The sequence below is a fragment of the Camelus ferus genome, chromosome 32, assembly GCF_009834535.1.
Source record: "Camelus ferus isolate YT-003-E chromosome 32, BCGSAC_Cfer_1.0, whole genome shotgun sequence".
Classification (NCBI taxonomy): domain Eukaryota; kingdom Metazoa; phylum Chordata; class Mammalia; order Artiodactyla; family Camelidae; genus Camelus; species Camelus ferus.
The window spans coordinates 16438496-16460044 of record NC_045727.1 but is presented as its reverse complement, the minus strand read 5'-3'; the positions used below and the strand labels follow the sequence as shown (position 1 = coordinate 16460044).

At 45.0% G+C, this 21549-nt stretch overlaps 1 protein-coding gene across 1 annotated transcript in view; it reads left to right on the top strand.

Annotated features, from left to right (window-relative positions):
• Positions 1 to 21053: 21053 nt before the first annotated feature.
• SEZ6L (seizure related 6 homolog like) overlaps positions 21054 to 21549 on the top strand; it is a 159303-nt gene continuing 158807 nt past the window's right edge. The window contains 1 exon segment of the mRNA XM_032471244.1: positions 21054 to 21341. Coding sequence (XP_032327135.1) covers positions 21248 to 21341 — 94 coding nt within the window. The 5' untranslated portion in view covers positions 21054 to 21247.

Here is a 21549-nt window from a genome sequence, read left to right as displayed (position 1 = left end):
CTAGGAGCTTATCCAAGAGAAGTGAAAGCATATGTACACACAAACACTTGTACACGAATCTTCAGAGCAACATTATTTGTAGTTGCCAAAAAAGCAAAAACAATCCAAATGTCCATCAACTGAAAATGGATAAACAAAATGTTACTTGAAGTCAATGGAATAAAAATCAATAAAAAGTGGGGGTGGGTATAGCTCAGTGATGGAGAGCATGCCTAGCATGCATGAGGTCCTGGGTTCAATCCCCAGCACCTCCATAAAAGAAAAAAAAGAAAAAAAAAGCAGTGAAAAGGAAAGGAAGTGTTCATCCACAAAATGTTATGCTGAGTGAAAGAATGCAAAAAGCCACATATCATATGATTGCTTTTATAGGAACTGTCTAGAAAAGGCCGGTCTATAGAGACAGAAAGCTGGTTAGTGCTGCCTAGAGCTAACAGTAGGAATGAAGGACTGACTGCAGATAGTAAAGAGGGATCTTTTCAGGGTGTTCTAAAACTGGATTGTGGTGATGGTTGCCCAGTTTATAAGTTTACTAAAAATCATTGACTTGTACGCTGTAACTGGATGATTTTTATGGTTGGTAGTTATACCTCAATAAAGCTATTTCAAACAGTCAAATATTAGCTGCAAAATATATGAACCAAAAATGGATGGAAGTAAAAGTGAGAAATGACAAAACCACAACTGTAGTCAGAGATATCAACATCCCTATTTCAACAACTGAGGGAACAGTGGACATAAAATCAAAAAGGATGTAGATAACTGAAGAACACAATCAGCCAACTTGATCTAATTGACATCTACAGGACACTCTGCCTAACAACAGCAGGATATAAATTCTTTGTAAGTACATATGGAATACTTTTTTTTTTTTACTAATATAGACCATATTATAGACCATAAAACAAGTCCCAGTAAATAGAAAATGACTCAAATTATGCAAACCATATTTTGTAACCACCATGGAATTAAATTAGAATCCATAACAGATATCTGGAATATTTCCAAATGTTTGGAAACTAAAAATGCACTTCTAAAGAATCAATGAGGCAAATAAGGAATCAAAAGAGAGCTTAAAATGCATTTGAACCAGATTTTCAAAGAGTGCAGCACGTCAAAATTCAGGTGCCGCTGAAGCAGTATTGAGAGGGAAATATATACTGTCAAACACTTATATTAGAAAAGGAGAGCTCAAAGAGCTTAGTTTCTACCTCCAAAAACAAACAAACAAACAAACAAAAAAGATCAAGTTAAATCCAAAGTAAGCAGTGGAAAGAAAATAATAAAGATCAGAGCAGAAATCAATACAATAGAAAACAAGCAATAGAATCAATGAAAGTGAAACTTGTTCTTTGTGAAAAGTTAATAAAAGTTGTAAACCTCTGGATAGAACAATCAAGAAAAAAGAGAAGACATATACACTACTAACACACGGAATAAGAGAGAACATTGCTACAGATGCTATTGATATTAAAAAGCAAGTTAAGGAATAGTATGAATAATGCTGTGCCAATAAATTCAACAACTGAAAATGGACAAATCCCTTGGAAAGTGCCAACTACCGAGCCCACTCAAGAAAAAAATAGATTACCTGAATAGCACTGTTTATTAAAGAACTTAAATTTGTAGTTAAAAATCTTACAAAGAACACTCCAGACCCAGATGACTTCGCTGGTGAATTCTATGCAACATGTAAGGACAAAAATAATACAATTAAACAGAAATAGTTTCAGAAAATAGGATTTAAAAGAAAACTTCCTAATTCATTCAGTGAGGCAGGTATTACCCTGATATCAAAATCAAACAAAGGCATTACAGTCAGATCAGTATCAGTCATAAACATACACACAACACTGTTAACAAAATTCTAGCAAATCAGATCCAACAATGGTGCAGCCACCTTGGAAAACAGTATGGAGGTTTCTCAAAAAACTAAAAACAGAACTACCATGTGACACAACAATTCCACTCCTGGGAATATATCCCAAAAAACAAAAATACTAATTTGAAAAGATACATGTAACCCAATGTTCATAGCAGCATTATTTACAGTTGCCAAGATTTGGAAGCAACCTAAGTGTCCATCAACAGATGAATGGATAAAAAGGATGTGGTATATATATACAAGGGAATACTATTCAGCCATTAAAAAGAATGAAATTTTGCCATTTGCAGCAACATAGATGGACTTGGAGGGCATTATGCTAAGTGAAATAAGTCAGAGAAAGATAAATAGTATATAGTATCATTTATATGTGGAATCTAAAAAAATACAACAAACTAGTGAATATAACAGAAAAGCAGCAGACTCAGACATAGAGAACAAATTAGTGGTTACCGCTGGGGAGAGGGAAGGGATGTGCGGCAACATAGGGGTAGGGAAGTAAGAGATGCAACCTATTAGGTATAAAATAAGCTATAAGGGTATACTGTACAACACAGAGAATATAGCCAATATTTTATAATAACTATAAATGGAGTATAACATTTTAAAATTGTGAATCACTACATTGTACACCTGTAACTTATATAATACTGTACAGCAACTATACTTCAATTTAAAAAAAGAAAAAAGTCACCTAAAAAAAAGAAGAATACTTCACAGGTTAAGAAAAAGAATCAGATCCAACAATGTATAAAAAAGAATAATACATTGTGACTAAGTTTGGTATATGCCAGAAATTCAGGATTAATTTAAAATTTGAAAGTAAATAAATGGAATTTGTCATATTAAGGAATTTAAAAAGGAAAATTAAATGATCTTCTCAACAGACGCAGAAAAGAAAAGCATCTGACAAAATTCAACATCCATTCCTAATAAAAATCCTCCTCAAATCGGGAATGGAAAGAAAGTTCTTTAACCTGGTGAAGGGTATGTGCAAAAACACCTACAGCTAGCATCATCCTTAATGTTATCGGGCTGAATGCTTTCCCTCTCAGATAAGGACTGAAACAGAGGTGTCCACATTCATCATGTCTGTTCAACATTTTGCTTGAAGTTCTCCTCAGGGCAATGAAATGGAAAAAAAAAATTAAAGCCATGTGGATTGGAAAGGAGAAAGTAAAACTTAACATCATTTGCAGAAGGCATGATTGTCTCCATAGAAAATCCTAAAGATTTTACAATTTTAAGGAATCCACGAAGAAGCTACTAGACATAATAAGTGAGTTTAGCAAGGTCAATATGCAAAAAATGAATTATGTTTCTATAAACTAATAACAACCCTTTGAAAGTTGAAGGTAAATAATACTACCACTATAGCATGAAAAATGTGAACTACTTAGTGATAAATTTGACAAAAGATATTTAAGACCTGTACTCAGAGAACTATAAAATATTTTTGAGAGAAATTAAAGAAGGCATGGGTAAATGAAAAGATAAACCGCGTTTATGGGTCAGAACATTGAATATCGTTAAGATGTCAGTGCTGCCCACGTTGATCTACAGATTCAATGCAATCCCAATTAAAACCCCAGCAGGACTTTTCTGCAGAAATTTACAAGAAGATTACATAATTCATGTGGAAAGACAAAGAAACTAAAAGAGTAAAAATTGTTTTGAAAAAAAACAAAGTTGAAGTTCTACACTGCTTGATTTGAGTATGTATTATAAGGTGACAATAATCAAGACAGTATTGGTTTGGTATTGACATAAAGACAGACTTACAGATCAATGGAATAGAATAGAGAGTTGAGAAATAGACCCACACATATATGATCAATTGATTTTCAGTGGAGTTGCCAAGGCAATTCTATGGAAAAAGGACAATCTTTTCATTAAATAATGCTGAAACAATGGGATAGCTGTATGCAAAATAAATAAATAAATGAAAGAACCTTGACTCTTACCTCAAACCATATGCAAAAATTACTCAGAATAGATCATGGACTCAAACATGAGCTGAAATTATAAAATGCCCAGGTGAGACTGTAAGAGAAAAAAATCTTTGTGGACTTGGATTTGGTAAAAGTTTTTAAAATGTGACACAAAAATCACAAACTATAAAAGATCATACCAATTAGTTCGATAAGATTGAAATTTAAATATTCTGTTCTTTAAGATACATTTATGAAAATAAAGGCAAATTACAAACTGGGAGAAAATATTTAGAGCATGAATATGCAACAAAGGTTTTGTCTCTAGAATATGTAAAGAGTGCTTACAGTTCAATAATTTAAAAAATACAAAAAAATTTTTAATGGGCAAAAGAATTGAATGTGCACTTCACCAAAGAATTTACATGGATAGCAAATAAATGCATGAAATGATGTTCTTAATCATTAGTTGTTAAGGAAATGAAAGTGAAAACCATGGTAAGATACCACTGCACACCCACTGTATGGCTTAAATTAGAAAATTGAATTATACCAAGGGTTGGCATGAATGTTAAGTGACTGGGACTCTTACAAGCTCCTAGTGGAAATATAAAATGATGCAACCACTTTGGAAAGCCATCTTGTTGTTCCTGAATTAGTTCAACGTACACCAACTGTATGTGTGGCCATTCCATCCTCGGGATTTACCTAAGAGAAATCAAAACACATGCCTCACAAAGATGTGCATGCAAATTCTTTTATCAATTTTATTTGTAATAGCCAAAAAGTAAACAAGCTGAATGCCCATCATGCAGGTGAACGAATGAAGACAAATTGTGATGCATCCATAAAAGGCAACACCCCTGGTATCTTTGATGCTTCTGATTCATCTGGTGTACTTCAGCCCTTTCTTTTACAGCATCAGATTTCAGGGAAAGTCTGCCTGATATCAGAGAGTTTAAAATAAAACACTATGAGGGTATATTCTAATTTCGTTACAGACCTACCCCAGGCCTTTGTACCCTCCAAGCCCAGAGTCCATATCTTTATCCTGATTGAGGGATCCAGTCCCATTTCCTTATAGTCATGTAGTTTTATTCATCTCAATATATCCTGTTCACCAAGAATATAAGTAAGCATAATTACATCTTCAGACGTTTGCAAAATGGGGGGGGGGGGTAAGTGTTCTTTGTCTAACCACACATGAGAATTTTGGTTTGGGAAATATGATTATCAGACTTGGTTTGGATTCCTACTTTATCTTCTCTTGGTGTGTCTTTCCCCTCATTTGGATTCCCTGAGTCATGGTGTTATCTCCTTTTGTCTCTGTTGGTGAGAGTTAACATATTAGTATATTACAAGATAATGTAGGTTCGAAAACCTGACTCTTCCACTTACTAGCTGTGTGACCTTACATGGATTACTTAACCCCTCTGTGCCTGTTTTCTCATTTGGAAAATGGTGATAATCAGAGTAGTAACTCCTGGAGCTGTTGAGAGCATGTTCAGCTTTTAGCATGGAGAACATAAGTGGTCAATAAATATTTGCTTTTCTTAGCACATGAACTCAGTATCAGAAAAAGGTCTAAAGGCTGGATTCACCTTATTGTCTTATAAAGATCAATTTTAATAGATGATCCCCCAGATGGAGATTGCATTTTAATGTAGACTTGCTATAGGAAATAGATTCTAACTAGGATTTCAGGCAGGCCTGATCAAATCATTCTGGGTAGAAGAGGGGCTAAGGGCAGGCATTCAGTCTGGGATTGAACTGTGTCCTAATCACGGTATGTATCAGAGCTCCATGAGAAGCTCATTGTTTTTTAAAATTTTTATTGAGGTATATTCGATTTACAATGTTGTGTTAATTTCTGGTGCACAGCAGAGTGACTCTTTTATACATACATCTATATTCCTTTTCATATTCTTTTTTATTACAGGCCATTACAAGGTATCAAATATAGTTCAGTTTGTTCCCTGTGTCTGTGAGTCTGTCTGTATTTTGTGAATAAGTTCATTTGTGTCCTTTTCTTTTTAAGATTCCACATATAAGTGATATCATATGGTATTAGTCTTTCTCTTTCTGGCCTACTTCGCTTAGTGTAAAGTGAATGATCTCCAGGTCCATCCATGTTGCTGCAAATGGCGTTATTTTTATTCTTTTTCGTGGCTGAGTAGTATTCTATTGTGTATATATGTGCGTGCGCGTGTGTACATACACACACACGCACATGCACGCACACATATATCCCAACTTCTTTATCCAGTCATCTGCTGATAGACATTTAGGTTGCTTTCTTGACTACTGTAAATAGTGCTGCTGTGGCTTGGCTATTGTAAATAGTGCTGCTATGAACACTGGGGTGCATGTATCTTTTTGAATTAGAGTTTTCTCCAGATATATGCCTAGGAGTGGGATTGCTGCATCATAGAGTAAGTCTATTTTCAGGAGAAGCTCATTAAAATCAGCATCTCTGAGGGATGAGCTTGGGAATCTGCATTTTAACAAACCCTCTAGACAACTCTCATTTCCAGGAAAGCTGTAGAATCCCTGCCTGTGGCATGCTTCTCAGAATATTAACTCTTTTTTTTCACTCTCTCTTGCTACTACATTCTTACAGTCTTTTCTCCTCTTTCTTTACTTTTACTGGGGGCAGAGAGATGTGGAATGATGCTCAAAAAAAAAAAAAAAACCCAAACTTAATTACCTGTAAATTCTTTTTTCTTCTTACTTTGTTCTTTTCAGGACTTGTATAGATGTCTTTCTTATTTTTATACCTCTGCGGTAATATATGTGTAGAATTTTGTATCCTGCATCCAATTAACATTATACCATCTGTATTATTTCATCCTGCTACATTTTTTTCTCATGCCTTCTCTTCCTCACCCCTTGCTTCTCTGTCCAGGTGACCATCCAATGTAGCTAGATAGCTATGTGCCTGTGTCCACACTCATCTCATCTTAATCCAAATATATAGTTATGTGCATTGAATTTGGGGAGCTTGATATAGCTTTGGTTTCTCTTACTGTGTGTATTTTTTTTAAGCATTCTGGAATATTTATTTCTGAAAGCTAAATGAATAAATAAAGGAAGTGCTTAGTCTATGCCTGTGTTTAAAGCTTCACATGAGATCTCTGTAGTGAAGGTTGCTTTACATTAATGAGGATTATATTTACTCTTTTAGCCTCACCTCACCTGCAATTATCGGGTGAACTGAGGTCGCCTTAGTTCATCACCGCAATTAGCACCTGTCAATAACAGAGGGTGTGCCTGAAATGCACAAGTACCTGGGAGCTTCTGACGTCTCACCTCTTCTAGCGGAGGGCAGCTCTGGCCCATGCAGTGAGGGCTGAATTTTGATCAGATGGGCTACTGTAACTTGAATCTCTCCCTGAGCCTCAGTTGTCCCCTTTGTAAAAGATGGCTATCTCACCCAAGCAGTGTTTCTTTCAGAAAAGCCCTGTGGATCACCTGCTTTGGAATCATTCACTGGCATACTAGTTAAAATGCAGATTCCCAGGTCCCACCCTTGGCCCACTGAACCACTGCCTGCGTGTTTAACAAGTCTCACAGTTGGACCCATGGAATATTAAAGATTGGGAACCACACATCCCCATGGTTAAGTATCTTGGTAGCTAATCTCCAAACTCTTCTTTGTTCTTTCTCAGGCAGGAAGGAGTTGATCCCGACTAACCAGTGTGATCCTCAGCTTCTCCGGTAAGATCTGCACTAGGGTCCATGGAAGGGACTCCTGGCTGCTCGCTTAGCTGTGCCCTCTCATGGACTATGGACAGAAGCCAGAGCGACCACGGCTCACCTGTCTCCATAACAGCCCAGACCTCGGGAGGCCACTCCAGCTCAGTCTGGGCCTCCAGTTTGCAGCAGGTAGAATGATACTGTCCAGTCTTCGATTGTAGTCCCTATGGGGACCTGTCTTGCTTCCTAGAGGCTGAGATGAAGGCTGAAATCCTACATGCCCAACACATACCAGGAGCCCAGTGCAAGTTTGATAAATGAATAGAGTTGTGAGTGAGTGGATGATATAAAGAGTGTGGGGTGGGATCTGATGTGCAAGGCAGATAGTGGTGGACAATAAACACTTGAGCAAATGTGCATCACCACATGAAATTCAAATACCTGGCACATAGTAGGTATTTTAAATGCTGTCATGGTAGATGCACTTGGTAGTCTCCCCTTTCCCGTATCCCTCCAGCCCTTAACATTAACTGTGCTGACCCCCAACTGTTAGAATCTGCATCTCTTTGCTGGGGGGCTTTCTCTACTGCCTGCAAGCAGAGCTGGCCAGAGGTCCTGGGGTGTCAGCTCATCACCTTTAGCAGTCCCAGAAATAAGGACTGGTTGAAGTTGGGGTATATATACCCCAGCTCCCTCACCCCTTAGGAGCATAACTGAGATGTGGGTCTTCTAGAGGTCCCAGTGAGACAGAGTCCCAGTTGCCAACAATGGTTATTTGCTTGATAATATATCATTTTTTTTAGGGGTTGGGGGTGGAATCCTTCCTTTTTATTTTCTCAATTCTCTACTCTACTACTGATTTTTTCCCAGGATCACCCCCCAAATCAACTGCTTGCATTCCAACCCTTGTCTCAATGTCTGCTTCTGAGGGACCCCACACTAGGATGGTTGTTGAATGGATGGGTGACCAAATACTTAGTAAATCAAGTGGGAGGGATAGACTACTATCTACTTAAAACATAGTAAGTCTTTATGGGAGGATGCTGAATGAATAGCATTCAATAAATGGATAGAGTTCAAATGTAGTAAATCTGTACTTGAATCTCCAGTACAAAAATGCTTTGAGTGTGCAAGTACATAGGTTAAGGGGGAAAAAAGATTTTAAAAGTGCTTTGAGAAAGAGAGAATGGATGAGTGAATGAATGACCGTCTATCTAATGGAGTCAAGAGCTAGTCTGTGTCATGGTACATAGTCAGTGTTCCATACATAGTCCTGGGACTTTTCATATGGGTGGGAGGGAAAACGAAGGAGAGAAGGAAGAAAAAGAGGAAGGAAAGAAGACAGGAAGGAAGGAAGAAAGGATTCACAGAAGCATGGAGCCTGAAGTGACCAGGCACTGAGCATCCATGAAGGGGTCTATGAGACCCCTGTGGTCTGATCCCTGCTCAGGCCCCAGTGTCACCCTGTGCCACTCACTCCCTTCCTCATAACACGACACATCAGCCTCCTTTTAACTCCAGGTCTCTGCAAATGCTGCTTTCTTAGCCATGAATGATGTCCTGTCTGCTTAACTCCCAAGACTCTCAATGTCTCAGCTAAGAATTGGCTTCCTCCAGGAAGCCGTTCAGACCTTTCCATCATGTTACGTGGATAGATAGTGACAACAGCTCTCGTATCGCCTGGCATTTCCCTTTTATGTCATTAGCTGTTTAATGGCTAACTGACCCCAGGGGAAGGGAAAATCTCATCCATAGTCCCAGCACCCATCACAAGACCTGGTACGTAGTAAATGCTCAAAAATACTTGATGAATGACAAGCATGGCACCTGGCTCAGTTTTAACCTGAGAACCAAGGCTTCCCTGGTAAGAACTATCACACACACACACACGCGCGCGCGCACTGTTCCCCATAGCACCCCAAACCAGCAAAAGGCAAATTGCACCCAAAATCTGGGTAAAGCCTTCAACAAGTCATCTTACAATAGTAACAGCTTCTGTCCCAGCCAGCACTGTCATAGGCAGCTTAATTATGGTAATTAGGAGCCACATTAAAACATGATTATAACATAAAATTGAAATTAGTCATATAACACATCCAAATTTTTCGGTATGCTTATTGATTTTCTTCCCCCATTAATCAGAGGGCTACAGTAAATTCAGATAGGTCTGGTATAATTAAAACTGAGCCCTTAAATGCTAGTGAAAATTTTAATTAGCATCTGTCTTTTTGTTAAGGACAGTGAGGTGGGGTGTATATTTTTACGGGAAACATAATTAGGGCGTTCATGTTTCTTTTCTGGATCCTAGGTGGGGCAGGCCACTCGGTTCTCATTCCTTTTTAAGAAGTGTTTCAAAAGAAGATGCAAGTCATGAAGACACCTAAGAAATGCCGAAATGAGAAGTGGTTGGTTTAAAGAAAAACAGTCAAACTTGGCGATCAGAGGTATGTAGATGAAACAACCAACTGAACTGAATCGTTTTCTTTTCTGTAGGATGGAGCCGCTTTGAAATTAGGCAACCACGCGTTCCCGTCTTAACTCTGCTATTTATTGGTGTGTGATCCTGAATGGATTTTGTTTTGCTTCTCTGAGCCTCAGTTTCCTTGTCTGTGAAATGGGGATAATGGTAGAACCTATCTCACAGGGTGATTGAGATTACACATTTTTCTACGTGAAGTAACACTCTAATGATTAGGAATTGGCATCATCATTATCATTATCGCCACCATCATCTCGATCACTGTGAACATCATTACCATCTTCATCCAGGGAAGAGAATGGCTCTGGTCAGCCTCACAGAGTAGGGGAAACACCACGAGTATGGATTCAGGTAGCCCTCTTAATCTGTGCCGCTCATAAGGTACCCAACCTCAGTCAAGTTGTTGTCTGTCTCTCGGTTCGTTTCCTCATTTGTAAAATGAGCACAGTTTTCAAGGGGATGTGGGGGATGTGCTGAAGGCAGTGGATCATGACAGGCACGGAGCTAGCCATCTGAGCAGTGTTGATTCTCCATATCGGACAGCCAGCCCCACCCACACCACATCCAGCTTTGGTGGTGGAATAGCTCAGACGTGTACAGAATATAAAATGAACAATCTCCAGGTGTCAAATGGCAGCCTTTCCCCAGAGGCGTCTCTGTGCTGCCTCCTGCAAGGCCCATGTCCCACTGTCATGGCCTTAGTTGCCAGGCAGTGTGTGGGCCACCTGTGTGTGTGGAAGAGATAGGAGACTCATCAAATAGGCCGTGTGGTCCCCTGCATTTCCCAGCCTTGCAGTTAAAGTGAGGCCACGTGACTTCTTCCAACCAGTCGACTGTGAGCAGAAGTATGTCTCTTCCATTTGGAGGGAATTAAAGAGCAGTGGCTGGGAAACCCCAGGTAGTGATAACAAAGCTACAGGATGGACGCTGCCTAGATTATCAAGTCAGTGCAGGGAAGACAGCTGTCCTGGGGAGCAGTTGAACCCCCCTAGGACTTTTGTGAGTGAAGAATAAACCACTGTTGCATTAAGCTCCTGAGGTTTTTGAAGCGTCTTTGTTACAGCAGCATAACTTAGCCTATGCTGATTAATACAGTGATTGGTCTCTGCCGTCAAGTCCACTTTTTTTTGTTTGTGCCTCTTGCTCTGAATGCATTAATGACTTGTTGGCTATTAGCCATTCCCAGACGGATGGGCCTTTTTTCCAGAACAGATTTTAGGTAGACCGGAGGGGAACTGGGACTTCTAGGTCTGGGGACGTGCCATAATGCTCCTGCCCCTCTTTGCAACCTGCAGCTGGTCCCCCACTGCTCAGATAGCTCAGGGCGGCTGGGAGAAAGAAAGACGGAAAACTCAAAACACCAGGGCCCTTGCATGGGCCATTCACAGCCACACAGATTCCTACACATACTGGGGTGCCCAGTGGAATTGATGTGTCAGCTGTCATGGGCATCTGTTATCTGTCCCCTGACCAGAATTCACACCCATCTGTATTCTGGTATCAACACTTAGTTTTGTTTTGAGAACCACTCATCAGATGCAAGTTTGGTGGGCTTGTCAATCAAAAGGCTTTACCCTCTTCTGTCCAAGAAGGGGGCCCATGACCCAACCTGGGTCGTGATTCTTACCAAGTGTGGCCTCTTTAAAGGATTTGGGAGGGTCCCAGCTTCCTAGATCCCCAGAACAGCTATGATGCTGTCCTCACACCTGCTTTCCCAACTCTTCTTTGGTCTGTGAGATACTCCTATCCTTCTGACAAAGCTCTCCTACCTTTTTCTGGCTGAATTTAGCCAAAAATCAGCTCCCTTTCATCAAAAAGTCCTAAGTAATGCATAATAATGAATTCTATCCCATACTGACACACCCCCATGATGTGCCGGATGCCGTGCTGTACTCTACTGCCCTGTTCCTCTAAGTTGGGAATGAAATTTATGACTGATGGACCAAGAAAACAAAACTCAGAGGTTAAGTAAAATTTGGACTCATTTATTCATTCAACAAACGTACTCTGCCAATTATGGGCAAAAGCATGTCTAGGTGCAGGGGATACAGGAGTGAACAAAACAGACCAAAATCTCCACTCTTGTGAGACTGACATTCTGGTCGGAGGAGGCAGATGTAAATAACACCAACAGTAAATATATAGGGGAGGCAGATGCTCAGAAGTGCTATGGGGAGAAATAAAGCAGGGCGGGAGGATGGGTCGCATGTGGTTTTGGGGACGGGATAAAGAAGGGTTCCCCATTGGCCAGGGAAGACTTCACTGAGATTTGCGCAAAAGCTAGAAAAATGGAACTGTGTGTTCTCTTGTTCTTGTTTCCAAATTCCATTTTGGAGGCGACTTGGTTTATAGGCTATAGAGTGGGGACAGGACCTGACCCTTACAAAGCACACAGTAAACATCAGCTAGAAAACAAGTGCAAAGAAGCCATTTGGACGCCACGTCAGCACTGAGTGGGGAGCACCGGCACTCACCCTCCATCCTCAGCCGTCACCCTGGGGATGCTGCATCCCAGCATTGGCCCTGGGAACTACTCAGGTGGTGGCCTCACAGTGTGGTTTGCAAGCACCAGACCCCCACCTCCCAGGCTGCTCTAATTAGGGACTTTGGGCAACCCTAGTTGCTGGCTGTTTCTGCTGCTCCTACCCACTGCTCCAGAAGAACTGGGGGTCAGGAAGAAAGAGAGAGAGGGAGGGAGGCAGTGAGGGAGAGACAGAGACAGAGATAGAGACAGAAACAGAGACAGAGAGAGATGGAGGGAGAGAGAGAGAGAGAACAGAAAACAAGGCACAGAGAGGGAGAGAAAGGCACTGCCCAAGCCTGAGGGGGCAGATGGGACTCCCCTGCAATGGGCCTGTCCTGGGTGGGCACGGTGCTTCTAACATCCCTGCTGCCCCACCCCACCTACATTCAAGAACTGCTCAAGGTGGGCTCTGGACACTGGGTTCAAATGGACCCCGGTTCAAATCCTGTCTCCACCATTGCCTGGACATGTGGACGTAGGGAATCCCACAAGTATCTGAATTTGATAAAGAGAGGGTTATTATGTGATGCACAGAAAGCACCTGGCTGCCTGCCATGCACACAGTGCGGGGACCTTGGCTCAGTCCTGGCCCTGGTCCTTGGACTCAGCCCGCAGGAGACCCTGGTCCTGCACATTCACATCGATCCGTGATTGGGACTCTGAATGGGAACCTTGAACACAGTTGCTCTCACCCCAGCTGCACAATGGGATCACCCGGGGGAGCTTTAAAAACACAGATGCCCAGTTCTCTCCCAGAGAGAGAGTCTGATGTAATTAACTTAGGATGCAGCCTGGGCACCAGAATTCCTGAACGCTCCCTGGTGATCCCAAGGTGCAGCCAAGGTTGAGAGCACTGCTCTGTCTTGGGGCATTGAGTTTTATTCCTGAAGGATGAGATGCACCCAGACATCATGCCTTTAGACAGATGCTCAGACCAGCTGATTTTTCTTTGTCTAATTTGGTTCGACGAGCATTTACTGAGCATCTACTTGTTCCTGGCACACTGTGAGACACGGAATCAAGGGCTGCTCCTTGCCCTCAAGTAGGCTGGCGTCTAGGTGACGGTATCACGCTATGCTTGAGGGCACTTTGGGAGAAGTAGGGAGGAAAGAATCTCACCCAGATCGGAGGGTCACACCCAAACGGTGACTTGAGAAACTGAGTAGCAGCTGGCCTGGCGGCTGGGGTGAGCGCAGGTGGCCGGAACAGCGTGAGCAAATGTGTGACGCATTAGGGGAGAGAGGGACAAAATGAGGAGGGGGGTCAGCTCCACGCAGGTCTGTGTGACAGGAGGACAAAGGGCAGGAGAGAAAACCAGATCATAGAGGCCTTACAGCCAGGCCAAGACCCCTGGCCTTCACATTATGGGCACTAGGGAGCCATGGGAGGCTTTAGGTTAAGAGGCACCTTTTGTCCTGTGCACAATTATTCAGACTGTGGCTGCTGTGGAGCGCTGGGGGGTGGGGTATCCGGAAAAGGAAAAAGCCTTTGTTTGGCAATTTTTCCCCAAGCAATTTCATTCTTTTCCCTTCCATCATGTAGAAACTCAAAGTTATCCAGAGAACATCACTGCCATGGTAACGGTAAGAGAAACAAACAATGCACGCGTCATATAAAATTGCCCATAAAGGCTGTTTATTTTTCATGCCATTATTTTAATAGGTGGGGATGGCAGTGATGGGATGGGGAACAGCAGGCTTTAATGGGGCCGCTAACGTCGCCTTTTCTTAAAATGACTGGAAATGCTCAGAGACGTTCAGACAGTGGCACTTAGATCATGTCTCTGGCAGGGAACTCCTGCTGGTTTAGAAGCTTTCTGCTGGGAAGTGTCACCTGTTCCCGGAACCCACAGGCAGTGTGGTCAAGTGATTATAAACTCCAGCCAGAGGTCACACAGCCCTGGGTTTGAGTGCCCGTTCTGTCACTGATTGGTGACTGGTGGTACATTTCAACGCCCCTCTAAGCCTCTGTTTACTCGTCGGCAAAATGGGAATTCATTCACTCATTCAGTCGGTCAGTCGATAACTGAACAAGACTTCAAGGAAAACCTCCTATGTGCTGTGTGCTGAAAGTGTTCTTGCATTCATGGGGCTTAGAATCTAGGGAGAGAACACAGCCAGTACATGGGTCAACACATAAGGACAGAAGAAAGATGATTTTAGACAGGGATACTTGCTAAGAAGGATTTGAAACCAAGGAAGTTCTCTCTGAGGAGGTGCCGTTCCGGCTGACCACAGGGTGAGAATGAGCTGTCTGTGAGCCTCTCAGGAGGAGAAGCCTTCCAGGCAGGGGGACGGCAAGCACAAAGGACGAGAGACAGACCCGAGTTTGGAATGTGTGCAGCCAGAGCTTCATAAAGGGAGGCACGAGAAAAGGGCCGAGAAGGTAAAGGGGCCAGATCTGGGGGCCCTGTAGGCCAGGGTAGGGTTTGGGTGGTAACGATACAGCCTCCTAGGGTGGTTGTGAGGGTCAGGTGAGCTGTCAGATGGTAAGCTCTAAGCAGCTGCTCTGCAACGGCAGCCTTTACTCTCACAAGGATAGCTGAGAGGGGCCCACCATCTCCTGGGGGTGGAGACTAATACCATAGACTGATCAAACTTCAGACCTGGGAGGTCTTTAAGAGATCATCCTTTTCCTAATGATTTTCCTTTTTCATATGGGTACATTAAGGATCAGAGAGGGCAAGGGACTTACAGACCTCTCACAGGAGTCAGTGGGGAAGCTCTCCGGGCTCTCTGACTTCTGCCCACTCTCCCTGGGGTTCCTGGACACAAGCCCATCCATGACCTCGAAGGAGAAATTCCTTGGTCTCTGCTGCTGCTGATGCTTGGTGGGGCTTCCTTTTGGAGAGCAGTGCAGGGTCATGGAAAATCACAGACCCTTTGAGCCCCAGAGGGTCCTCAACATCTGTTCTCTTCTCCTCCCCCACTCCCCGTCCTCCTGGGGACAAAGGCTGGGCTTTGGCTGGGGAGCTGGGAGAAAGGTCAGGATATGGGCTGGCAGGGACCTGACACTGCCTGGTATTTCTATATTCCATACTGAAGAGAGTGGTGAGATTGGCGAGGAAGGCAAAGGGCTGGAGGATGTGTCTGCAATTGAACAGAGCCGCACTGCCTCGGTTAATTTCCAGTGAGGCAAGTCACGTGGAAAATGAGTTAGGTTGGCTACATCCCTGACGGGCTTGGGCGTTTTGCTTATTCCATACCCTCCACCCCAGCTGGACTTTCCTCTGGTTCTAGGCATATATAAATACGCTTCATAAATCCCGCTAGAGAAAGTATTTTTTATGGAATTGGGGCTGTGTTTTTCACTTTCAATCCGTATAATACATTGTAATTCCTCCGGCTTATTGAGCACCTACTACAGGATGGGTACTTGGCTCAACAAGGAACATGCATCCCGTCTGTTACCATCACAAAAGCCCTAGGAAGTGGTTCCTAATATCCCTGGCTCCATACAGACGAGGAAACTGAAGCTGAGAGGCGACACATCAGGAAGGGAGTTCTGACTCACTCAAACTGAGGCGTTTCTGACGCCAAATAAACCTGCTGATTCCAAAGGACACAGGTGCTCATAGGGTCGCCAAACATGAAAGTCTTAGTGTAGCCCAGGGTGTGTGCTCCATGCAGCTACAGGCTGTTCTTCATGGTCTGAAAAACGTATGTGTCACAGTTCGTAGTGCCAACAGATCATATAAATATACGCAGTATCTCTAATTGATTTTTTTCCTCGCCTTTGAGACTCAAAAACGTAAACTGAGGAAAATCTCCCAGCTGGATTTGTAGGGACTTGACTGTGGGGTCCCACCAGAGGTCATACCGTGGTCCCTGTCTTTCAGTCTCCTTCCCGTTTCTGATGGTGCTCTGGCTTTCCCTCCCGTCTGGCCAGACAAGCCTCTGGAGAATGCAAATCCATCTTGCAGACTCACTTTGTATTCCATAAACTTTCAGTTTGAAAAGAAAGGCGTTGTCTCGCTGTCGAATCTCTGCTGTGCAGCGGGGCACTTCTCAAAAGCCAGGGCAGGTAATGGAGACAGATCAAGCATTTCCAGAGAAACCAAAGAGGCATAATTGCTTCTTTCCGGGTGATGTGGACACACTGGATGGGGGTGGCTGCGTCACAGTTAATCATTCCCTTGTTAGCATTTGACGAGAGTGAGGTGATACCCACGGGCTTCCTGCATGGGGCTTCACGGGCTCATTCGCAGGTTACAAAGACTGGGTGGAGAGCACATGATGAGATGCTGGTTGGAGGCACTGCCTGCTGTTCAAAGACCCCGGGCGGATTTGTCTCCTGGACTATATACTCTTGCTGGGATTCTGTTTTTCCTTTCTATGCTCTCCCTCTTTTTCAAGATGTCTCCTTTCATATTTCATTTTCACTCCAAGACAAAAGTTTTTTTCTCTCTCTTTTTTTCCTCCCAGAGATAAAGACTTTTCCAATACCAGATGTTCCTGGGGGGAGAAACCAATGCTGGGTTTGGGCGGGGCAGGACTGTGGATAAGAATGGAAACTTCCTATGTTGTATGTCGATGGGAAGAGTAATGACTAAATATAGACTTCCTGGTGCACCCAGGCTCCAGCCCCTGGTTAATTATGATCTGTGTAGCATCTTAAGAAATGGGACGGCAGTGGGTACCACTTCCTGGAGCAGTGCTTGTTCAGTGCCAGAGCCTTGCACTTGCTGTGCTGTCTAAGTAGAATGTGTTTATCCCCAGATCTTCACCCGGTTACCTTCTCACTACTCACTCCTCGGCTTAAATGTCTCCTAGTCTGGGAGGCCATCCCTATCACTCAGAAGGAACGTGCCTCCTCTGCTCTCAACTCATCCTGTTTTATCGTCCTTACAGCACTTAGAGCTTTCTGAAATTCTTATTTATTAAGGATTTGCTGGCTGTCTCTCACCTGGCAGGGTAAGCTCCAGAGAGCAGGGACTTTGTTTCCTTCCTTTGCATATCCCAAGTGCCTAGAACATTATCTGGCACATAGAACGTACTCAAAAAATATTTGTTGAAAGGATGCGTAGATAGATGGATAGCTGGATAGATCGGTGGATAGATAGATGAAATGGAGAGCTTACTAACGCCACATGCATTATCCTAAGTGCTTTATGATGATTGTCTCATTTAATCTTAAATGATAACCTTTTGTTGAAATGGTTTCAGAGAGGTTAAGTCACTTGTTCAAGGTCACACAGCTGTTAGTGGGAGAGGAAATCATTCAAATTCAGGTCTGTCAGGTTTCAAAGCCCACTTTTAACCACTCTGCTTTACTGCCACCCCTGGTATAGAACATTAATCTTGAAAAGGATTTGGGCACTCATGTTGCCAGACCTCATTGGACTGTCAGCTCTAGAGAGCAAGAAATGGAGTCTGCTGTATCCACAGCACCTTGCATAGAGTGCTGCACTGTAGGTGCTCAAACAATATTTGTAGATAGCTGGCATAGATAGATGGATGGGTGGGTGGGTGGGTGGATGGATAGATGGATGGATGGATAGGCGGATGGATAGCCGGATGGATAGGTGGATGGATAGATGGATGGATTGATGGTTGGATGGACAGATCAATGGATGGATGGATAGGTGGATGGGTGGATAAGGAAACAGAGTCCCAGAGGGGTTGGTGACTCACCTACGATCACAAAGCATGTCAGCAGAAAAGAGATCAGAACTGGGACTCCTGTGTCAGTACTCTCTGGCTCACAACACCAAGCACTCGAGAGTGAAATTGTTTTCCTTACCGTTTACACTGGGCTAGATGCTCTAGGGGTGCTTTCCGTACCTCTACAGACCAAGTGCTATTGTATCCCCTCAGGTCACAGTGATAGTATTGTCCACTTGTGTCATTCACCCCACATGGTTAAATGTTACTTTTATCCCTGCTCCTCAAAGAGGAAAGTAAGGCTCAGAGAGGTTAAATGCCTTGCCCTTCTTACCCAACAGGAAGAGGTGCGGGATCTAACCCTCGGTCTCCACTGGACCAGTTTTAACTGTGTAAGAGCTGATTTATCAAGTGGCAACATATAAAGTAGCCAGAGTTGTCAGCACACATCATTTGCTCTGCAGAGAGTCTGGGGTTCTCTCCCTGGGCAGCAGTGGGTGGCAGGAAGTCCATCCTGACACCAGAATCTAGGCTGGAAGTGCCCCATAGTAATAGAGCATAAGCCTGGACAAAAGGTTGACCAAGTACACAATATCAAGCAAGTCACTTTGCCTCCCTGAACCTCGGTTTCCTCATCTGTGATATGAGGATTGAAATTGTGCTGGGAAAGATTTTCATCTGTAAGCTATTCTGGTCCCTTGCAGAATTCTATTCCTTCTTGCAAAAACAAAAAAAAAGGTCTGTATTGTTCCTAGAGAATCTCCTTAGCCATCATAATTTCAGATTAGTGGGTCTGTGTCCCATTCTCTCTGGACTTTTTCTCTTTCCCATATTTCAGCTAGCAAACGGAATGAGTAAATCCCTGCCCATGGATTCAATGAGTTAAGGGTTTACAATGTCACTTCTGCCACATAAAACACCTGCCCACAAGCAGTGGTCTTCTAGAGGCCCAATGGAGTGACTGATGGTAGACTTTTGTCCACTGTGGTCTATGGTAACAAGGAGGTGTGGAAGCACCAGGGGGACATCCATGGAATCATAGCATAGAGGGGGCCGTCAATCAAATAACTGGGGCATAGCATGTTGAGATGGAATGGGTTGTGCCCCTGGACTCAGACCTGGCATTGAATTGAAGCCAAGTGGCCTCAGCTGGGTTGGGATGCTCTCTAGGGCTCAGGTACTTACTTCTGTGTCAAATGGAGACAATCACACCTCACTGTCAGGACCATGAGGAAATTATACCATTATAGCATCCTGGCAAATAGTAGATGCTTATAAACATTAGTTTCCTTGCTTCCGGGTGTGGAGCTGGCCTCTCTGTTTTCTTCTCCCTCACTTTCTCCCTTTGCCTGCATCTTCCTTGCTTATTCACGTTTCCATCAACAAGTATTATTGTGCACCTGCTGTATGCCAGCACTGTGTAGTCCCTGAGAGGATGGTGATAAGCAGGAAGGCCACTCCTGACAGAGCTCCCAGTCTGATCCAGCAGAGCAGTGGGATGCTTCGTCTTCCCCAGATCAGCTCTTGGGCACCCTGTGCCTCAGCCTTTTTCTTTATAAAAACCAGTTTGCCTTTACTGCCAGGAATGGAAACTTCCTGCAGCCAAGGATTAAGTTTTCCTGGGGGCTCTCTGTCCCCCAGAGCCTAATGCATCTGCAGTGAGTACCCAGTAAAAGAGCAGTGAATGAATGAGTGGCTGGGGAAGCTTTGGGGGTCGAGGGTCTTTGGAAAACCCGGACCAGAGTGCTCCCTCTCCCCTCCTGTCCTCCCCCGTCCGTACTCCCCTCCCGCATCTATTCCTTATAGGGCCTCCCAGCTCCCCCACTCTGCGAGACATATTCCACCCCGCTGCTGCCTGCATCCTTCTCTCCATCTGCTCCCTCTGCCAGCCCAGGCTGCAACGTGTAGGTAGTGTGGCAAGGTGGAGCAGGGGGTGGGGGTGGGGAGAGAGAGGCCTAGGCAGCTGGCTGGGTCTGCAGAGGTCGTCCCCACAGTCAATCTCTGAGGAGGCAAGCTTGTCTCCCATCCAGCCCTTGGCCAATGCCTGTCCCCAGGCATCTGCCTGTCTCCCCATCTATTGTCCCCCCCCCTCCCCGCCATCTCTATTCCTGGAGAAGAGACAGGTTGCTGAGAATCAGGCCTGGGCAAGAGCACAGCAGAGAGGGGGCCTTGAACTCCAGCTCAGATGGGGGAAGGGTGTATAGCAGGACTAAGAGGGCTCAGCTGAGAGGAGACCTCCGCTAGCTCTGTTGGCCCTGTTAACAATGGGAATGTCAGAAACGGTGCTCGCGGATACAGTTTATAGTCCCATGTTGGGCTTCAGAGGTGTACAAAGCCCCCACGGATTGGATGCACAATATTGTGACCGTTTGTACTGTTCTAGGGAGATTGACAGCCCTCATCAGATCCGTAGAGTTTGAGACTTTCTAGGTTATAGGGCTCAGTTTAGAAACACGGAGGGCTGGCAGGGAAGAGGGCTGGCTGGGGCCCAGAGGGGCCTGAAGGGTTGAAATACAGTGGAGAGAGCTGAAATTGAGGTCTGTCTGGAAGGCTGCGCAGTGGAAATCGCTAGGCTACTCCCAGGCTGAGGGCTGGGCTCGGTTTTGATGCTTCCATCTCACCGTCTGGAATAGCCGGGACGCTCTCCGGCCTCGCCTCGGCAGCACAGGGCTGCCGTAAGCGTCCGCCAGGAGGAAACGCTTGGCCCACAGGACGCAAGGGGAATTGGCGTTAAACTTTGCAGGGCCGACGGGCCGGCGGCCAGAGGAGGCGGCTGGCACCCCGGGCGCGGCCGGCCCCTCTCGCTCGCTGCCCGCCCGCCCCCTCCCTTCATCCCCGCGCTCGCTCGGCACAGACTCGGCCCCAGCCCCCTCCCTCCTCCCGCTCGCTCCTCGCGCGTTCGCTCGCTCGCCGGCTCCTCCTCACTCGCCCGCCCGCGCCCGGCACAGCTCGGCCAGAGCGTTCGCGGAGCTGAGCGCGCGTCCGCCCGGGGGGCTCCGGCGGCTGCCCTGGCCCGCGGCCCCCGCCCTGGCTCCCGCCTTCCCTTCCTCGCTTGCTGCCTCCCTTCCTTCCGCGGCTCCGGTGCCCTCCGTCCGCCTGGCATCCCGCTGCTCCGTGCCCCCCGCAGCCACGATGCCGGCGGCCCGGCCGCCCGCCGCGGGACGCGGCGGGATCGCGCTGTTCCTCGCTCTGCTCCTGGGAAGCCCCGCGGCAGCTCTGGCAGGAGGTAAGCGCCGGAGGGACGGGGCAGGGGAGGGGGCAAAGTTGCCGCGAGTGCGGGGCAGCTGGGGGTCCTGGATGGCCGGGACGACTCACATATCATCTGCCGGGATGCGGAGCGCGGGCGGCTGCCCAAATTCGGGACCCGGAACCGCGTCCCCGGGCTGATAGGAGTGTGGAGGCGGGGATGTGTCTGAAGGACTCGGGCGCTTTCC